The 20,000-nt window shown below is 44.9% G+C and overlaps 1 protein-coding gene across 1 annotated transcript in view; it reads left to right on the forward strand.

Moving 5' to 3' along the window:
• parp6a (poly (ADP-ribose) polymerase family, member 6a) overlaps positions 1–14,857 on the forward strand; it is a gene marked incomplete at both ends in the record, with an annotated part of 53,821 nt that extends 38,964 nt beyond the window's left edge. The window contains 5 exons of the mRNA XM_079826179.1: positions 1,513–1,582; positions 11,044–11,123; positions 11,206–11,269; positions 14,468–14,552; positions 14,755–14,857. Coding sequence (XP_079682305.1) covers positions 1,513–1,582; positions 11,044–11,123; positions 11,206–11,269; positions 14,468–14,552; positions 14,755–14,857 — 402 coding nt within the window. The remainder of the gene's footprint in view (positions 1–1,512; positions 1,583–11,043; positions 11,124–11,205; positions 11,270–14,467; positions 14,553–14,754) is intronic.
• Between the last annotated feature and the right edge of the window lie 5,143 nt (positions 14,858–20,000).

Here is a 20,000-nt window from a genome sequence, read left to right on the forward strand (position 1 = left end):
GGTTCAGAGCGTTATGAATCAGTGAGTCGATTCAGCGGTTCAGAGCGTTATGAATCAGCGAGTCGATTCAGCAGTTCAGAGCGTTATGAATCAATGAGTCGATTCAGTGGTTCAGAGCGTTATGAATCAGTGAGTCGATTCAGAGCGTTATGAATCAGTGAGTCGATTCAGCGGTTCAGAGCGTTATGAATCAGCAAGTCGATTCAGCGGTTCAGAGTTTTATGAATCAGCGAGTCGATTCAGTGGTTCAGAGCGTTATGAATCAGTGAGTCGATTCAGAGCGTTATGAATCAGTGAGCTGATTCAGTGGTTCAGAGCGTTATGAATCAGTGAGTCTATTCAGCGGTTCAGAGCGTTATGAATCAGTGAGTCGATTCAGCGGTTCCGAGTGCCAAAGTCACGTGATTTCAGCAGTTTGGCGGTTTGACACGCGATCCGAATCATGAATCGACTCACTGATTCATAACGCTTCAAAGCTTCATGTTGCTGTGTTTTGAAATCGGTCATCACTATATAAGTCGTTATTTAGTTTTTTTTGCACACAAAAACTATTGTCGCCGCTTCATATAGTTATTGTAGAACCACTGTAGTGAGATGGACTTTGTAATGACGTCTTTAGTGTCTTTTAAGGGTCTTGAGAGTGTAAAGTTGAGCCAATGGAGGCCTTTCAGAGCATCAGATTTACACTAAAATATCTTCATTTGTGTCTGAAGATGAACGGAGGTCTGACGGGTGTCCAACCACATGAGGGTCAGTCATTAATGAGAGAATTTTCATTTTTGGGTGAACTAACCCTTTAATGTGTGCTTTAATAAACAGTTGATATCCTAGTTATATGCATTAATAAGCAACCCATTACTAGTGAGAATTGGGCCGTAAACTAAAGTGTTACAAAAATTTGTAGTTTATAATTTTTGTAAAATGAAAGGTCAGTTTGAGCGTATTGCACCTCATCATGTTAGTTGAAGAATGAAGATGAATATGAGTCTCCAGTGTTGTTTCTTTGCGTTTCTCTGAAGACTTTGAGATCAGTGTGGCGTTTAATGGTTTCTAAGGGGTTTGTGTTCCGCAGAATCCTCCTGGAATGATCTGTTGTTCTAACATCTGTCCATCCGTAATGCCGTGCTGATCATCTCCGTGTCTTCTGTTGCTTGTTGACGTCTTGTTTTCCTCCTGGAAGGACGTCTGTTGTTTCATTCAGCCTCACAGCCTCATTCATATCGCTGTGTTACGCATGTTCATGTGTCATTGTCTTCACTGGAAGCCATCATCATCATCATCATCATCATCATCCGTCTTCTTCCTGAGCGGGTCTTTCCTGCGTCACTCGTTCCTCATGCTTTACTCCATCCCACATCACGTTTCTCTTCATTCTTGGCTGTAATTGGCCGGTGTCGTTGAATGCATCACCTCGTGCGTCTCTGATCGTGTCAGAGTTGTGTGTTTGCTTTCTGTGTGTTGTTCTTCTTGCACTGCACAAAAACACTTCTCTGTTCTTCTCTTTCATCAAAGCTGCATGGAGCAGCGTATGGAAAGGGCATCTATCTGAGCCCCATATCCAGTATTTCCTTTGGATACTCAGGTACGATCCAAACCTGTGTCCTCCATGTGTCCGCTGGGCTGTTCTTCAGGACGTCTGTCCTGCTCAAAACATCTAAAACCACATCTCTCTCTCTCTCTCTCTCTCTCTCTCTCTCTCTCTCTCTCTCTCTCTCTCTCTCTCTCTCTCTCGCTCTCTGTAGCAAACACAGCAGTCTTCGCTTTCTGATGCCTTTGATTGTTTCGTTGTGCATGGATGCTTTAATGTTAATGCTCAATTAAATGTGATTTGTTTTTTCTTTTCCACACTGCTAAAAATCTTTTTCTTGTCTTGTTTTCCAGTGTAAATATCTTTAAAACTAAATGCATTTACTCGAGAAGATGATGCGCTGCAAAACATGAAGTTCTTCCTCAGTGTTTCTGTCTTGTTTTCCAGCACAAACCTTTAAACATTCATAAATGAGAAGCATTTACTGGAGAAGCGAAATTATGTTTTTATCAAAATTAGGTGAGTTTTTGCTTAAAACAAGAACAAATTCTGACGCCCACTGGAAGAAACACTGGGTTAAAAACAACACAATCTTGGTCGTTTTTAACCCAAGCGCTGGGTAAATATAGGACAGAACACATGTTGGGTTAATTTTACCCAGCAAATTGGGTTGTTTACTTAACCCAGCATAATCGTTTATTCATTTTTACTATAATACTAGCTCTTTTTTTTAAACACATAAACTACCCAAACACTGGGTTGTTACGTCTGACCCCAAACACTGGGTTGTTACGTCTGACCCTAAACACTGGGTTGTTACGTCTGACCCCGAACACTGGGTTGTTACGTCTGACCCCGAACACTGGGTTGTTATGGCTGACCCCAAACACTGGGTTTTTACGTCTGACCCCAAACACTGGGTTTTTACGTCTGACCCTAAACACTGGGTTGTTACGTCTGACCCTAAACACTGGGTTGTTACGTCTGACCCTAAACACTGGGTTGTTACGTCTGACCCTAAACACTGGGTTGTTACGTCTGACCCTAAACACTGGGTTGTTACGTCTGACCCTAAACACTGGGTTGTTATGGCTGACCCCAAACACTGGGTTGTTACGTCTGACCCTAAACACTGGGTTGTTACGTCTGACCCTAAACACTGGGTTGTTACGTCTGACCCTAAACACTGGGTTGTTACGTCTGACCCTAAACACTGGGTTGTTACGTCTGACCCTAAACACTGGGTTGTTATGGCTGACCCCAAACACTGGGTTGTTACGTCTGACCCCGAGCACTGGGTTGTTATGGCTGACCCCAAACACTGGGTTTTTACGTCTGACCCCAAACACTGGGTTTTTACGTCTGACCCCAAACACTGCGTTGTTACGTCTGACCCCAAACACTGGGTTTTTACGTCTGACCCCAAACACTGGGTTGTTACGTCTGACCCCGAGCACTGGGTTGTTACGTCTGACCCCGAGCACTGGGTTGTTATGGCTGACCCCAAACACTGGGTTGTTACGTCTGACCCCGAGCACTGGGTTGTTATGGCTGACCCCAAACACTGGGTTTTTACGTCTGACCCCAAACACTGGGTTTTTACGTCTGACCCCAAACACTGCGTTGTTACGTCTGACCCCAAACACTGGGTTGTTACGTCTGACCCCGAGCACTGGGTTGTTACGTCTGACCCCGAGCACTGGGTTGTTATGGCTGACCCCAAACACTGGGTTGTTATGGCTGACCCCAAACACTGGGTTGTTACGTCTGACCCCGAGCACTGGGTTGTTATGGCTGACCCCAAACACTGGGTTTTTACGTCTGACCCCAAACACTGGGTTTTTACGTCTGACCCCAAACACTGCGTTGTTACGTCTGACCCCAAACACTGGGTTTTTACGTCTGACCCCAAACACTGGGTTTTTACGTCTGACCCCAAACACTACGTTGTTACGTCTGACCCCAAACACTGGGTTTTTACGTCTGACCCCAAACACTGGGTTGTTACGTCTGACCCCAAACACTGGGTTGTTACGTCTGACCCCAAACACTGGGTTGTTATGGCTGACCCCAAACACTGGGTTTTTACGTCTGACCCCAAACACTGGGTTTTTACGTCTGACCCCAAACACTGCGTTGTTACGTCTGACCCCAAACACTGGGTTTTTACGTCTGACCCCAAACACTGGGTTGTTACGTCTGACCCCAAACACTGGGTTGTTACGTCTGACCCTAAACACTGGGTTGTTACGTCTGACCCTAAACACTGGGTTGTTACGTCTGACCCTAAACACTGGGTTGTTACGTCTGACCCTAAACACTGGGTTGTTACGTCTGACCCAAAACACTGGGTTGTTATGGCTGACCCCAAACACTGGGTTGTTACGTCTGACCCCAAACACTGGGTTGTTACGTCTGACCCCGAGCACTGGGTTGTTATGGCTGACCCCAAACACTGGGTTTTTACGTCTGACCCCAAACACTGGGTTTTTACGTCTGACCCCAAACACTGCGTTGTTACGTCTGACCCCAAACACTGGGTTTTTACGTCTGACCCCAAACACTGGGTTGTTACGTCTGACCCCGAACACTGGGTTGTTATGGCTGACCCCAAACACTGGGTTTTTACGTCTGACCCCAAACACTGGGTTTTTACGTCTGACCCCAAACACTGCGTTGTTACGTCTGACCCCAAACACTGGGTTTTTACGTCTGACCCCAAACACTGGGTTGTTACGTCTGATCCCCAAACACTGGGTTGTTACGTCTGACCCCGAGCACTGGGTTGTTACATCTGACCCCGAACACTGGGTTGTTACGTCTGACCCCGAACACTGGGTTGTTACGTCTGACCCCAAACACTGCGTTGTTACGTCTGACCCCAAACACTGGGTTTTTACGTCTGACCCCAAACACTGGGTTTTTACGTCTGACCCCAAACACTGCGTTGTTACGTCTGACCCCAAACACTGGGTTGTTATTGCTGACCCCAAACACTGCGTTGTTACGTCTGACCCCAAACACTGGGTTGTTACGTCTGACCCCGAGCACTGGGTTGTTACATCTGACCCCGAACACTGGGTTGTTACGTCTGACCCCAAACACTGGGTTTTTACGTCTGACCCCAAACACTGGGTTTTTACGTCTGACCCCAAACACTGCGTTGTTACGTCTGACCCCAAACACTGGGTTGTTACGGCTGACCCCAAACACTGGGTTGTTACGTCTGACCCCAAACACTGGGTTGTTATGGCTGACCCCAAACACTGGGTTGTTATGGCTGACCCCAAACACTGGGTTGTTATGGCTGACCCCAAACACTGGGTTTTTACGTCTGACCCCAAACACTGGGTTGTTACGTCTGACCCCGAACACTGGGTTGTTACATCTGACCCCGAACACTGGGTTGTTACATCTGACCCCAAACACTGGGTTGTTACATCTGACCCCAAACACTGGGTTTTTACATCTGACCCCAAACACTGGGTTGTTTTACGTCTGACCCCAAACACTGGGTTGTTACGTCTGACCCCAAACACTGGGTTGTTACGTCTGACCCCAAACACTGGGTGGTTACGTCTGACCCCAAACACTGGGTGGTTACGTCTGACCCCGAACACTGGGTTTTTACATCTGACCCCAAACACTGGGTTGTTACGTCTGACCCCAAACACTGGGTTGTTACGTCTGACCCCAAACACTGGGTTGTTACGTCTGACCCCAAACACTGGGTTGTTACGTCTGACCCCAAACACTGGGTTGTTACGTCTGACCCCGAACACTGGGTTTTTACATCTGACCCCAAACACTGGGTTGTTACATCTGACCCCAGACACTGCGTTGTTACATCTGACCCCAAACACTGGGTGGTTACGTCTGACCCCGAACACTGGGTTTTTACATCTGACCCCAAACACTGGGTTGTTACATCTGACCCCAGACACTGCGTTGTTACATCTGACCCCAAACACTGGGTTGTTACATCTGACCCCAAACACTGGGTTGTTACATCTGACCCCAAACACTGGGTTGTTACATCTGACCCCAAACACTGGGTTGTTACGTCTGACCCCAAACACTGGGTTGTTACGTCTGACCCCAAACACTGCGTTGTTACGTCTGACCCCAAACACTGGGTTGTTACGGCTGACCCCAAACACTGGGTTGTTACATCTGACCCCAAACACTGGGTTTTTACGTCTGACCCCAAACACTGGGTTTTTACGTCTGACCCCAAACACTGGGTTTTTTACATCTGACCCCAAACACTGGGCTGTTACGTCTGACCCCAAACACTGGGTTGTTACATCTGACCCCACACACTGCGTTGTTACATCTGACCCCAAACACTGGGTTTTTACATCTGACCCCAAACACTGGGTTTTTACATCTGACCCCAAACACTGGGCTGTTACGTCTGACCCCAAACACTGGGTTGTTACATCTGACCCCGAACACTGGGTTGTTACATCTGACCCCGAACACTGGGTTGTTACATCTGACCCCAAACACTGGGTTGTTACATCTGACCCCAAACACTGGGTTGTTACATCTGACCCCAAACACTGGGTTGTTACGTCTGACCCCAAACACTGGGTTGTTACGTCTGACCCCAAACACTGCGTTGTTACGTCTGACCCCAAACACTGGGTTGTTACGGCTGACCCCAAACACTGGGTTGTTACATCTGACCCCAAACACTGGGTTTTTACGTCTGACCCCAAACACTGGGTTTTTACGTCTGACCCCAAACACTGGGTTTTTTACATCTGACCCCAAACACTGGGCTGTTACGTCTGACCCCAAACACTGGGTTGTTACATCTGACCCCACACACTGCGTTGTTACATCTGACCCCAAACACTGGGTTTTTACATCTGACCCCAAACACTGGGTTTTTACATCTGACCCCAAACACTGGGCTGTTACGTCTGACCCCAAACACTGGGTTGTTACATCTGACCCCAAACACTGGGTTGTTACATCTGACCCCAAACACTGGGTTGTTACGTCTGACCCCAAACACTGGGTTGTTACGTCTGACCCCAAACACTGGGCTGTTACGTCTGACCCCAAACACTGCGTTGTTACGTCTGACCCCAAACACTGGGTTGTTACGTCTGACCCCAAACACTGGGTTGTTACATCTGACCCCAAACACTGCGTTGTTACATCTGACCCCAAACACTGGGTTTTTACGTCTGACCCCAAGCACTGGGTTGTTACATCTGACCCCAAACACTGCGTTGTTACATCTGACCCCAAACACTGGGCTGTTACGTCTGAACCCAAACACTGGGTTGTTACATCTGACCCCAAACACTGGGTTGTTACATCTGACCCCAAACACTGGGTTGTTACGTCTGACCCCAAACACTGGGTTGTTACGTCTGACCCCAAACACTGGGTTTTTACGTCTGACCCCAAACACTGCGTTGTTACGTATGACCCCAAACACTGGGTTGTTACAGTTGTCCCCAAACACTGGGTTGTTACATCTGACCCCAAACACTGGGTTCTTACGTCTGACCCCAAACACTGGGTTGTTACGTCTGACCCCAAACACTGGGTTGTTACGTCTGACCCCAAACACTGGGTTGTTACGTCTGATCCCAAACACTGCGTTGTTACGTCTGACCCCAAACACTGGGTTGTTACGGCTGACCCCAAACACTGGGTTGTTACATCTGACCCCAAACACTGGGTTGTTACATCTGACCCCAAACACTGGGTTTTTACATCTGACCCCAAACACTGGGCTGTTACGTCTGACCCCAAACACTGGGTTGTTACATCTGACCCCAAACACTGCGTTGTTACGTCTGACCCCAAACACTGGGTTGTTACATCTGACCCCAAACACTGGGTTGTTACATCTGACCCCAAACACTGGGTTGTTACGTCTGACCCCAAACACTGCGTTGTTACGTCTGACCCCAAACACTGCGTTGTTACGTCTGACCCCAAACACTGGGTTGTTACGGCTGACCCCAAACACTGGGTTGTTACATCTGACCCCAAACACTGGGTTTTTACGCCTGACCCCAAACACTGGGTTGTTACATATGACCCCAAACACTGGGCTGTTACGTCTGAACCCAAACACTGGGTTGTTACATCTGACCCCAAACACTGGGCTGTTATGTCTGACCCCAAACACTGGGTTGTTACATCTGACCCCAAACACTGGGTTTTTACGTCTGACCCCAAACACTGGGTTGTTACATCTGACCCCAAACACCGGGTTGTTACATCTGACCCCAAACACTGGGTTTTTACGTCTGACCCCAAACACTGGGCTGTTACGTCTGAACCCAAACACTGGGTTGTTACATCTGACCCCAAACACTGGGTTTTTACGTCTGACCCCAAGCACTGGGTTGTTACGTCTGACCTCAAACACTGGGCTGTTACGTCTGAACCCAAACACTGGGTTGTTACATCTGACCCCTAACACTGGGTCTTTACGTCTGACCCCAAACACTGGGTTGTTACGTCTGACCCCAAACACGGGGCTGTTACGTCTGGACCCAAACCCTGGGTTTTTACTTCTGACCCCAAACACTGGGTTTTTACGTCTGACCCCAAACACTGGGTTGTTGCGTCTGACCCCAAACACTGGGTTTTTACGTCTGACCCCAAACACTGGGTTGTTACGTCTGACCCCAAACACTGGGTTGTTATGTCTGACCCCAAACACTGGGTTTTTACGTCTGACCCCAAACACTGGGTTGTTATTTCTGACCCCAAACACTGGGTTTTTACGTCTGACCCCAAACACTGGGTTGTTACGTCTGACCCCAAACACTCGGTTGTTACGTCTGACCCCAAACACGGGGTTTTTACGTCTGACCCCAAACACTGGGTTGTTACGTCTGACCCCAAACACTGGGTTGTTACATCTGACCCCAAACACTGTTTTTTTACGTCTGACCCCAAACACTGCGTTGTTACGTCTGACCCCAAACACTGGGTATTTACGTCTGATCCCAAACACTGGGTTGTTACGTCTGACCCCAAACACTGGGTTGTTACGTCTGACCCCAAACACTGGGCTGTTACGTCTGACCCCAAACACTGGGTTTTTACGTCTGACTCCAAACACTGGGTTGTTACGTCTGACCCCAAACACTGGGTTTTTACGTCTGACCCCAAACACTGGGTTGTTACGTCTGACCCCAAACACTGGGTTGTTACGTCTGACCCCAAACACTGGGTTTTTACGTCTGACCCCAAACACTGCGTTGTTACGTCTGACCCCAAACACTGGGTTGTTACGTCTGACCCCAAACACTGGGTTGTTACGTCTGACCCCAAACACTGGGTAGTTACGTCTGACCCCAAACACTGCGTTGTTACGTCTGACCCCAAACACTGGGTTGTTACGTCTGACCCCAAACACTGGGTAGTTACGTCTGACCCAAAACACTGGGTTGTTACGTCTGACCCCAAACACTGCGTTGTTACGTCTGACCCCAAACACTGGGTTGTTACGTCTGACCCCAAACACTGCGTTGTTACGTCTGACCCCAAACACTGGGTTGTTATGTCTGACCCCAAACACTGGGCTGTTACGTCTGACCCCAAACACTGGGTTGTTACGTCTGACCCCAAGCACTGCGTTGTTACGTCTGACCCCAAACACTGGGTTGTTACGTCTGACCCCAAACACTGCGTTGTTACGTCTGACCCCAAACACTGGGTTGTTACGTCTGACCCCAAGCACTGCGTTGTTACGTCTGACCCCAAACACTGCGTTGTTACGTCTGACCCCAAACACTGGGTTGTTACGTCTGACCCCAAGCACTGCGTTGTTACGTCTGACCCCAAACACTGGGTTGTTACGTCTGACCCCAAACACTGCGTTGTTACGTCTGACCCCAAACACTGCGTTGTTACGTCTGACCCCAAACACTGGGTTGTTACGTCTGACCCCAAACACTGCGTTGTTACGTCTGACCCCAAACACTGGGTTGTTACGTCTGACCTTAAACACTGGGCTGTTACGTCTGACCCCAAACACTGGGTTGTTACGTCTGACCCCAAGCACTGCGTTGTTACGTCTGACCCCAAACACTGACCCCAAACACTGGGTTGTTACGTCTGACCCCAAACACTGCGTTGTTACGTCTGACCCCAAACACTGCGTTGTTACATTTGACCCCAAACACTGGGTTGTTACGTCTGACCCAAAACACTGCGTTGTTACATCTGACCCCAAACACTGGGTTGTTACGTCTGACCCCAAACACTGCGTTGTTACGTCTGACCCCAAACACTGCGTTGTTACATCTGACCCCAAACACTGCGTTGTTACATCTGACCCCAAACACTGCGTTGTTACGTCTGACCCCAAACACTGGGTTGTTACATCTGACCCCAAACACTGGGTTTTTACGTCTGACCCCAAACACTGGGTTGTTACATCTGACCCCAAACACTGGGTTTTTACGTCTGACCCCAAACACTGGGTTGTTACGTTGTTACGTCTGACCCCAAACACTGCGTTGTTACGTCTGACCCTAAACACTGGGTTGTTACGTCTGACCCCAAACACTGCGTTGTTACGTCTGACCCTAAACACTGGGTTGTTACGTCTGACCCCAAACACTGGGTTGTTACGTCTGACCCCAAACACTGGGCTGTTACGTCTGACCCCAAACACTGGGTTGTTACGTCTGACCCCAAACACTGGGCTGTTACGTCTGACCCCAAACACTGGGTTGTTACGTCTGACCCCAAACACTGCGTTGTTACGTCTGACCCCAAACACTGGGTTGTTACGTCTGACCCCAAACACTGGGTTGTTACGTCTGACCCCAAACACTGGGTTGTTACGTCTGACCCTAAACACTGGGTTGTTACGTCTGACCCCAAACACTGGGTTGTTACGTCTGACCCCAAACACTGGGTTGTTATGTCTGACCCTAAACACTGCGTTGTTACGTCTGACCCCAAACACTGCGTTGTTATGTCTGACCCTAAACACTGGGTTGTTACGTCTGACCCCAAACACTGGGTTGTTACGTCTGACCCCAAACACTGGGTTTGTAAAATATATCAAGGATATTTTTACTGGAAAACCAGACAAACTAAAGTGTATAATCCTGACTAACAGCATGAATTTTGCAGTGCACAAACACTGATGATCGTCTCAATCTCACGTTTCCATCAAATAGAAAAGAGCTCTGCACTGAACACTTAAACCTACAGATCAAACTAAAAACCACTAACATCATGGACCGGACGGCTGGATAATCATATCACCAACAACCACAACCCAGTCTAGTCAGTAGCTGGTGACTAGTGATGATTTCAGCCAGAAAAATAACCAACAACAGGAGGCCTGAGGAGGAAAGCCAATGTTATGTTGGTGTTTGGCTCTCAAGTCAATGTTAACACGTGTCGATTCTGTTCTGGCTTCATTCGAGGATCAGGATGTATGAGAGAAAATGTTGTCACATAGATTTAGTATATTTCTCTCTGTGTGTGTGTGTGTGTGTGTGTGTGTTTAGGAATGGGGAAGGGACAGCATCGCATGCCCACTAAAGATGAACTCGTCCAGCGCTATAACCGGATGAACACAATGCCACAGGTAGGACAGAGACGTCTCTCGTGTTTAAACTCTGCTCATCGTCTTGTCAGAGGTGTAATCGTGTGTGTTTGTCCTTCAACAGAGTCGCCCGATTCAGTCGCGTTTCCTCCAGAGCAGGAACTTAAACTGCATCGCCCTCTGTGAAGGTAAAGCATCTCAGACAGCAGATCCACAGATCTCACAGAAAAATGAGGGACATATAGACACAGATACTGCATTTACATGACTCTGCTTTCTACTAAAAATGGAAACGTTTTAAATGTGCTTCGGTTGTTCATTTACACGATAACAGCGTTTTGGTTGCCTGAAAACACACATTTTTCAAAACTGGTTATAAAGTGCACGTTTTTGAGAAGTGACTCATGCACATACATGTTCAGTCTATAGGCGTTTAGTGTGTCTTTACAATGAGACATCGCCATCTACTGGCCTGACATGAATAATACAGCGTTTTAGTCGTTTTTATACAACCCCAAATCAGAAAAAGTTGGGACAGCATGGAAAACGCAAAAAAAAAAGAAGTGATTTCTAAATTTACTTTGACTTGTATTTCATTGCAGACAATATGAACACAAAATATTTCATGTTTTGTCTGGTCAACTTCATGTCATTTGTAAATATGCATCCTTTCCTGTCATTCAGACCTGCAACACATTTCAAAAAAGTTGGGACAGTAAAGCATTTACCACTTTGTAATATTGCCATTCCTTTTCACAACACTTAAAAGACGTTTAGGGACTGAAGACACCAAGTGATGAAGTTTTTCAGGTGTAATTTTTTCCCATTCTTCCTGCAAACAAGTCTTAAGGTGGGCAACAGTACAGGGTCTTTGTTGTTGTCGCATTTTGCGCTTCAAAATGCGCCACACATTCTCTATTGGAGACAGGTCGGTACTGACGCAGGCCAGTCAAGTACCCGTACACTCTTCCTCCACAGCCAGGACTTTGTAATGTGTGCAGAATGTGGTTTTGCATTGTCTTCTTGTCTGAAATATGCATGGACGTCCCTGGAAAAGATGTCTTCTTGAAGGCAGCATATTATGCTCCAAAATCTCTATGTACTTTTCAGCATTAATGGTGCCTTCACAGAAGTGCAAGTTACCTTTGCCAAGGGCACTGACACAACCCCATACCATGACAGACCCTGGCTTTTGGACTTGTTGCTGGTAACAGTCTGGATGATCCTTTTCTTCTTTGGTCCGGAGCACACGGCGTCCATTCCTCCCAAAAAATACCTGAAATACTGATTCATCTGACCACAGTACACGTTTCCACTGTGTGATGTCCATCCCAGATGCCTCCGAGCCCAGAGAAGTCGACGGCGCTTCTGGACACTGTTAACATAGGGCTTCCTTTTGCCACAGAACAGTTTTAACTGGCATTTGTGGATGTAACTACGTATTGTGGTACTTGACAAAGGTTTGCCAAAGTAGTCCTGAGCCCATGTGGTGATATCGCTTCTAGATGAATGACGATTCTTGATGCAGTGCCGCCTGAGGGATCGGAGATCACGGTTGTTCAGCTTAGGCTTGCGCCCTTGTCCTTTACGCACTGATATTCCTCCAGATTCCTTGAATCTTTTAATTATGTTATGCACTGCTGAATGTGAAATATCCAAATCTCTTCCTATCTTTCTTTGAGGAGCATTGTTTTTAAACATTTCAATAATTTTCTCACGTGTTTGTTGGCAAACTGGCGATCCTCGGCCCATCTTTGCTCCTAAAGGATTAGACCTTTCTTGGATGCTGCTTTTGTACCAAATCATAATTACAATCACCTGTTGACATCACCTGTTTCAAATCACATCATTATTTAACCATTTTACCTCATTACTAGCCCTAAATTGCTCCTGTCCCAACTTTTTTTGAAATGTGTTGCAGGTCTGAATGACAGGAAAGGATGCATATTTACAAATGACATGAAGTTGACCAGACAAAACATGAAATATTTTGTGTTCATATTGTCTGCAATGAAATACAAGTCAAAGTAAATGTAGAAATCACTTCTTTTCTTTTTTTTGCGTTTTTCATACTGTCCCAACTTTTTCTGATTTGGGGTTGTAGATCAGTGTGAATGGGGAATGTCTTGAAAATGTTTTTTATACATGGTTGTCGTGTAACCGTACCCTAAAGGGAGGGTGAAAACAAGGAACAGGTGCGATGAATCAATTAACAAATGAGCAACTATGGAAACAAATTAGCTTAGAAATCTAGACGCCCCCTAGCGGCAGCAGATGTAATTTGCAGTCAGAGTCGTCTAGCAACTCTCCGTTGGCTTGCGAGCTGGAAAAACCAAACTCTGGTCTGGCCAGTATAGAGTATCTCATTGTGTATACAGTCAATGGGCGGGCTTTACATAATGACGGCAGAGTTGCGGTGGTTCTGTGTGTTACTTGTAAACAAAGAATCTGGCAAACAGCGTCTTTCCAATCGGCTTTGGCCGCGACTCTGGAAGACTCGGAGTTCAGCTTTTCTTTGAGGAAAGAACAAAGAACACATCTTCCTTTCTTAAGAATGACTTCAGTGGCGTTCTGAGTTTTGCCGACCGGATACGGCGAAAGTTTAATCTCTCAACTAGCTCCTCTTCACGTTCTTCGCTGCTCTGGTCGGTTGTAGCGCTATCCTATTGCGTGCAGAGGGAATCTGAAAGACAAGCGTTCATCCGCCCCTCGGATTGAGCCCTGCCAATGGTGACTTCCCAGACTCAACTTGATGTGGCTCTGGCTTGTCAGGCTAGAAACAAATGGGAACATACTTAGAAACTAGGGATGTCAAATTACACAAATTCCCATGAACAACGCGCTGAACTAGACCCAATGAATTCACAACGATTTATTACAATAGTGTTATGTAATATGACAATCATAGTCATTATTAGTTGTGCAATGCTGTTTGAGCTGAAGATGATCACCACTCTAATTCTTAACCAAATGCATCCTACAGTATCTGAGAGAAATCAGAAATGGATAGGCCCACACAAAATAAACACAACATTACAACTTGAACAAAGCAAAAGGCTGCGAATGCACACACAAACCGCCATGATGAAGGTGTTTCTCAAGCAAAATGTGTGCATTAGATGTGATTATATTTTTATTTATAGCTTTTATTTTTATAGTTTTCATGTTAATTTTAGTTGAAAGTTTTAGTGCTTTAGTCTTTTTTTTTTTTTTAGGTTTATATTTTTTTATACTTTTAGTGCTTCAATTTAAACTTTTGTCAGTTTACTGTTCAACTAATATTTATATTTTATTTTATTTCAGCTTTATTTCAATGAACAGAATGTGTTTAATTGTTTTAGTTAGGGATGATAACCCTGGTGAACATCTGTATCTCTGTCTCTCAGTGATCACGTCCAAAGACCTGCAGAAACATGGGAACATCTGGGTGTGTCCGGTGTCCGACCACGTCTGCACGCGCTTCTTCTTCGTGTGAGTGTCGTGCCGGAGAATCTACGGAAGCCCTAAGAGGCCATGCATTGTCGTCGTCTTCTCCTTTTCTTGTGATCTCAAAAATAAAACATATATATTGCACATTAATAAAAAAAACGTATTGTACAATAGCTCACCCATAAAATTCTACCATCTTATTTATGGATGAAATGATATTTAATGTGATGTGTGTGTCTCTCAGGTATGAGGATGGTCAGGTGGGAGATGCTAACATCAACACACAGGAGCCCAAGATACAGAAGGAAATCATGCGCGTCATCGGCACCCAGATCTACTCCAGCTGAACGGATCGCTTCCTGCGGTCGAGACGGACACATTTCTGGGCTCCAAATCCCCCACGGGCGGACACAGAAGGGCCCGGCATCTCTCTGTCCCGCCCGCCGTCGTTCCTCGACTCTATTCCATCTATACTTTCTTTTTAGTATGGGATGCGGGTGTGGATTTCCTGTGTGGGGCGGATGGGCGACCCTCCGTTCAGAGGACATGAAGGAAGACTTCAAAAACACACGCTTTTATCGAGTGCAATAAGCCCCGCCCACAACCCTTTCTGACCTCGCGTTGACTGCTGTCAGTCAAGCGCCCGATTGGAGGAGACGTCGGCCAATGAAACTGTTCTGAACTCGCATCTGTCGCTCGAACTCTTTTTCATAACCGTTTCTCACACTAAATATCTATAAACACACAAGTCATTTAAAAATGTTTTTCCATCTCTGGATAGTAAATGATGAATCTTTGTGCATTCTTATTGTGTTTGTAAGGCGTTATCTGCTGCTTTTTCTGACTGATGAGACGTATTAATATCCCAGATGTATTTATCTCTGAGTTTCCTGCTGAAATCAATTTCCTGTCTTTTGTTCCTCGGCTCCGCTTACGCGCGTACAAGCGCTCGCCGTGATTTATCGCGGGACAGAACACGGATGAGAGGACAGGGACACGTCGTTACTCATCTTTATGCTTTTATCTTCTGGACGGCTCCTGAAGCGCGAGGTTTAGGGCCGTTCGGTGATGTCATCTGCTGAAAGTGTGGGACAAACTAAAGCTGATGCGTCAGTTCTGCTTTCAGTTCTGCTGTCAATTCTCAGACATTCCTGAGGGCTTGTGGGTCATTTCCACAAAGCTGACCTTGCCTTTGTTCTGCAAGTATGATAATACACCCTGGCAGTCAAACGCTTGGACATTCAGACTCTTTTCCACCTGTTAGAATAAGGATCTAAACTCACCAATGATAAATGAAAACTAGATTTCATGCCAACAAGTTTTACACTTTTAGGAACACCCGCCTCGAGGGCAAAAAAACAGGTCTGTAGTAAGACAGTGATTTTAAAGGGATAGTTCACCCAAAAATGAAAATTCTGTCATAATTTACTCACCCTCAAGTTGTTCCAAACCTGTATGAGTTTCTTTGTTCTGCTGAACACAAAAGAAGATATTTAGAAGAATGTTTGTAACCAAGCAGAGAGAGCAGCCATTGACTACCATAGTATTTTTTTTCCTACTATGGTAGTCAACAGTTGCTCTATCTGCTTGGTTACAAACATTCTTCTAAATATCTTCTTTTGTGTTCAGCAGAACAAAGAAACTCATACAGGTTTGGAACAACTTGAGGGTGAGTAAATGATGACTGAATTTTCATTTTTGGGTGAACTATCCCTTTAAAAGACCAAATTGATGATGCATACTTTGTACAGGTGAACAAATGAACTTGTTTCAAAACATTATACTCGCCTGGATACTGTATGTGTAACCCCTCCTGTTCAAACCGCCCGCTCCAAGCGGGACTCGAACCCGGGTCCATCGGCATGAGAGTCAGACGCTCTAACAAGGAGGCTAAAGGCTGTAACTCCTAGTGTCAGTCACAAGGAGGCTAAAGGCTGTAACCCCTAGTGTCAGTCACTAGAGCGTCTCTTGAGATCAGAGGAGTGAGGTTTACTCACACAGCGACTACTAGCTGACCTCCGTTACATATGCATCATCAAAAAATGTATAAACTGCATTTGATCTTATAATAATATCACTGTTTTAGTACATTAAGGGACTTTAAGAGTGGGTCGTTGCACTAAATATTCCATAAAAAATAGGAATTGTGGGAAAAACTTGTAAACCCTAGCGCTCAACATAATGAATTGGTTTGAGTAGAGCCGACTCAAATTAAACACGAGTTCAATCAAATGATCTTTTATGAGTATTTAGAACTTTCATTTTCTTTTGAGTTCTCAAAACTGACACTTTTTGAGTAATCTGAACTGTTTCCGTGTTTTGAGTTTAATGAACTCATTAACTTAAATTTACCTGAAACTAGGGTGGAATTTTTATTTCCCAGCATGCTTTGCCGTGACCCTCAAAAGGGACAGTAAATGCCCAAATTAAGTGTTATATTATGTTTTTTTTGTGCTAGATTAATGTTAAGTGGGAGATTTAAGTTTTGTTATGCTAGTTTAGAAGAGTTTCTGTTATGCTGCGTTCATACCGAACGCGAATAGAGCGTCTGGAGCGAGTGATTTCCATGTTAAGTCAATGGAAAGGCGCGTTTACGCGCGTCTGGAGGTCCTGCGGCGCGATAGATGTGTTTTGCGTGGCGCGATGGACACGATTTGCCTCATTTGCGCGTCCAGTTTGAAGCGAATTCACGTCTGACGCCCGAGTTGAACTTTGAACTTTGGCATCTATTCGCGTCGCGTTAACCAATCAGGAGCCTGCTCGCTGCTGTCACGTGGTAAAGTGACGTGATGAGAAACCCGCATAATTTAAAAATACTACTGTGTCACAAAATGTAGTTTTAAGACTTTTCCAGGTGAGAATGTAGTTTAAAGCTCAAATCTGTGGTTTATTTATAAAGAGAGCGCCTATTTAAACAATAATCTTGTGTGTGTGTGTGTGTGTGTGTGTGTGTGTGTGTGTGTGTGTGTGTGTGTGTGTGTGTGTGTGTGTGTGTGTGTGTGTGTGTGTGTGTGTGTGTGTGTGTGTGTGTGTGTGTGTGTGTGTGTGTGTGTGTGTGTGTGTGTGTGTGTGTGTGTGTGTGTGTGTGTGTGTGTGTGTGTGTGTGTGTGTGTGTGTGTGTGTGTGTGTGTGTGTGTGTGTGTGTGTGTGTTTTTGTGTGTGTGTGTGTGAGAGCTCCAGTGGATCAGCGGCGCTCATTAACCCCGGCGAGAGCAGCCTTTCCTCGGCCAGTCCTTCTGCCTCTGATGTCCTGTAGTGGTTAAACATCAGATATAATTCATCTTGTGTGGATCTAACGGCCGATCTTTGCTCTCATGAATCATCATTTGTTGTCGGCCAAATCGTTTTGACTGAGGGCAAAGAGAAGTTTCATAACTTTATATTTTAGGATATTTAAATATACATGCAGTGAAGATAATGTAGGCGTTGCCTAGACCACATTTGTGTGGCTATTAATGTTTAATATATATTTTTAATGAAAATGTAAAGAGGCAGAGTGGTGTTTTATGACATATTTCACTTCAAACGCTCGATTTATACGCACGTCCAATTCGCTGTGAATGGATTCAAAATGTTCAAGTGTCCAACTAGATGCGATTTTGACGCTCTATTCGCGTTCGGTGGGAACACAGCATAATGTTGTTTTTTTTGTAGGGTGACGATTGGAGTATGAGTATAGTTTGAGAACAGATTTATGTTAAATGTATTATATCACTGTCCTAATTCAGCTAGTAGCTACTGGCATTTATTGAATTAGCTAGTTAAAGCTAGTCAAGTGTCCACTACTAAAAATGTGAGATTACTGGATATTTTTAAATTAAATGTGTGAATTAGCTTACTCAAATATTTCAAGTTCAGAGCAATTCAAATTAAAAAAGTTCTGCTTACTCAAACTTTACATTTCTTAACTTAGGAATAGGAATTGTGGGTAAAACTTGTAAACCCTAGCACTCATAATAACGAATTGGTTTGAGTAGAGCCGACTCAAGTTAAACACATCAGTTCAATCAAATTATTTTTTTATGAGTATTTAGAACTTTCTTTTCTTTTGAGTTCTCAAAACTGACACTTTTTAAGTAATCTGAACTGTTTCATTGTTTTGAGTTTTATGGATGTTTCTTTTCATTTAGACCAACTTAAATTTGACTGAAACTAGGGTGGGATTTCTATTTCCCAGCATGCTTTGCGTGACCCTCAAAAGGGACAGTAAAGGCCCAAATTAAGTGTTATATTATGTTTTTTTGTGCTAGATTAATTTCTTAACTTAACTGATTGCCTCAATGTTTTTGAGTTGTGCCAACTTATTCGGGTTTACAGTGTACATTAAGACACTTTAAGAGTGGGTCGTTGCACTAAATATTCCATAAAAAATAAGAATTGTGGGTAACACTTTACAGTAAATTTCCATTAAAGTATTTGAAAACACCAAAACAAACACGCGCCCCGCCCTCTACCCAAAAGGATCACACCCCTATCTTGATAGCCCCGCCCCCAATTCACAAATACACTATGCAACACATGGGATATACGCCTCTTACAGCTGATTGGCTACACATTTAAACAGCATTTCTCTGAAATCGCTCACTGTACCTTTAATGTCAGTTAACATACAACTGTAACTTTTGCTTACAATTTACAATATGTATATAACGAGCGATTTATCATGAATCCATCATGTTGTTGTCTTCTCCTGAATCACTACGGCACGCCTGTAATATGTGTTTATAATCGGACATAAACAGAGAGAAGTAGTTCCGGCTGCGATGTTCTTCCGCAAGACGCATGCAGTTTTCGAGAGATTCGACGTCAAACATCCAGTCTTTTGTCCAAGCGTTTGGCTGCTGGTGTATCTTCTCGTGTGTTTTGACTTTATTCTGTTGCTCTGGATGATTTCTCTGAGGATGTTGGTCTCAGGCGTGATGCGGTCACTGTAAATAATCAGTTTGTGAAGGGTGTGATTGGACAGGAGGAATGTTTCTGTGGTCAGATCTCATGCTGTGTGAACTGCGATTGGACAGGTGGAGTTATTGCTGAACAGAATAAATAAAAGGAGGTTTTGCACAATTTTAGATGCTTAATTTCTCTGTTTTTGATGATCATGTGTGTTTTTCATGCAGTGGCGTCTTTCTTACATCAGGTGGCGCTTTAACTTCAACTGCACATATGAAACCTGGACAACAGCACAGATTTGCAGTGATATTGAGGTAGATCTGGTGAGTGTTTATCTGTGGTCTTCAGTGTTGTGTGATGTGCTGTAGATGGTCAAAAAACCCTGCTGTACTCTTCATTCATTCAGTCTTTAGTGTGTGTGTGTGTGTGTGTGTGTGTGTGTTTGTGTGTGTGTGTGTGTGTGGACCAAAAATGACAAAATGTCCCCACAAAGATGGCAATATCCAAAATCCTCGTCCTTGTGGGGACATTTTTTGGTCCCCATGAGGAAAACATCTTATAAATCAGTATATTGTGAATATTGTGTGAATCGATACTAAA

The sequence above is a fragment of the Gobio gobio genome (genome assembly GCF_949357685.1).
Source record: "Gobio gobio genome assembly, chromosome: 9".
Lineage (NCBI taxonomy): Eukaryota > Metazoa > Chordata > Actinopteri > Cypriniformes > Gobionidae > Gobio > Gobio gobio.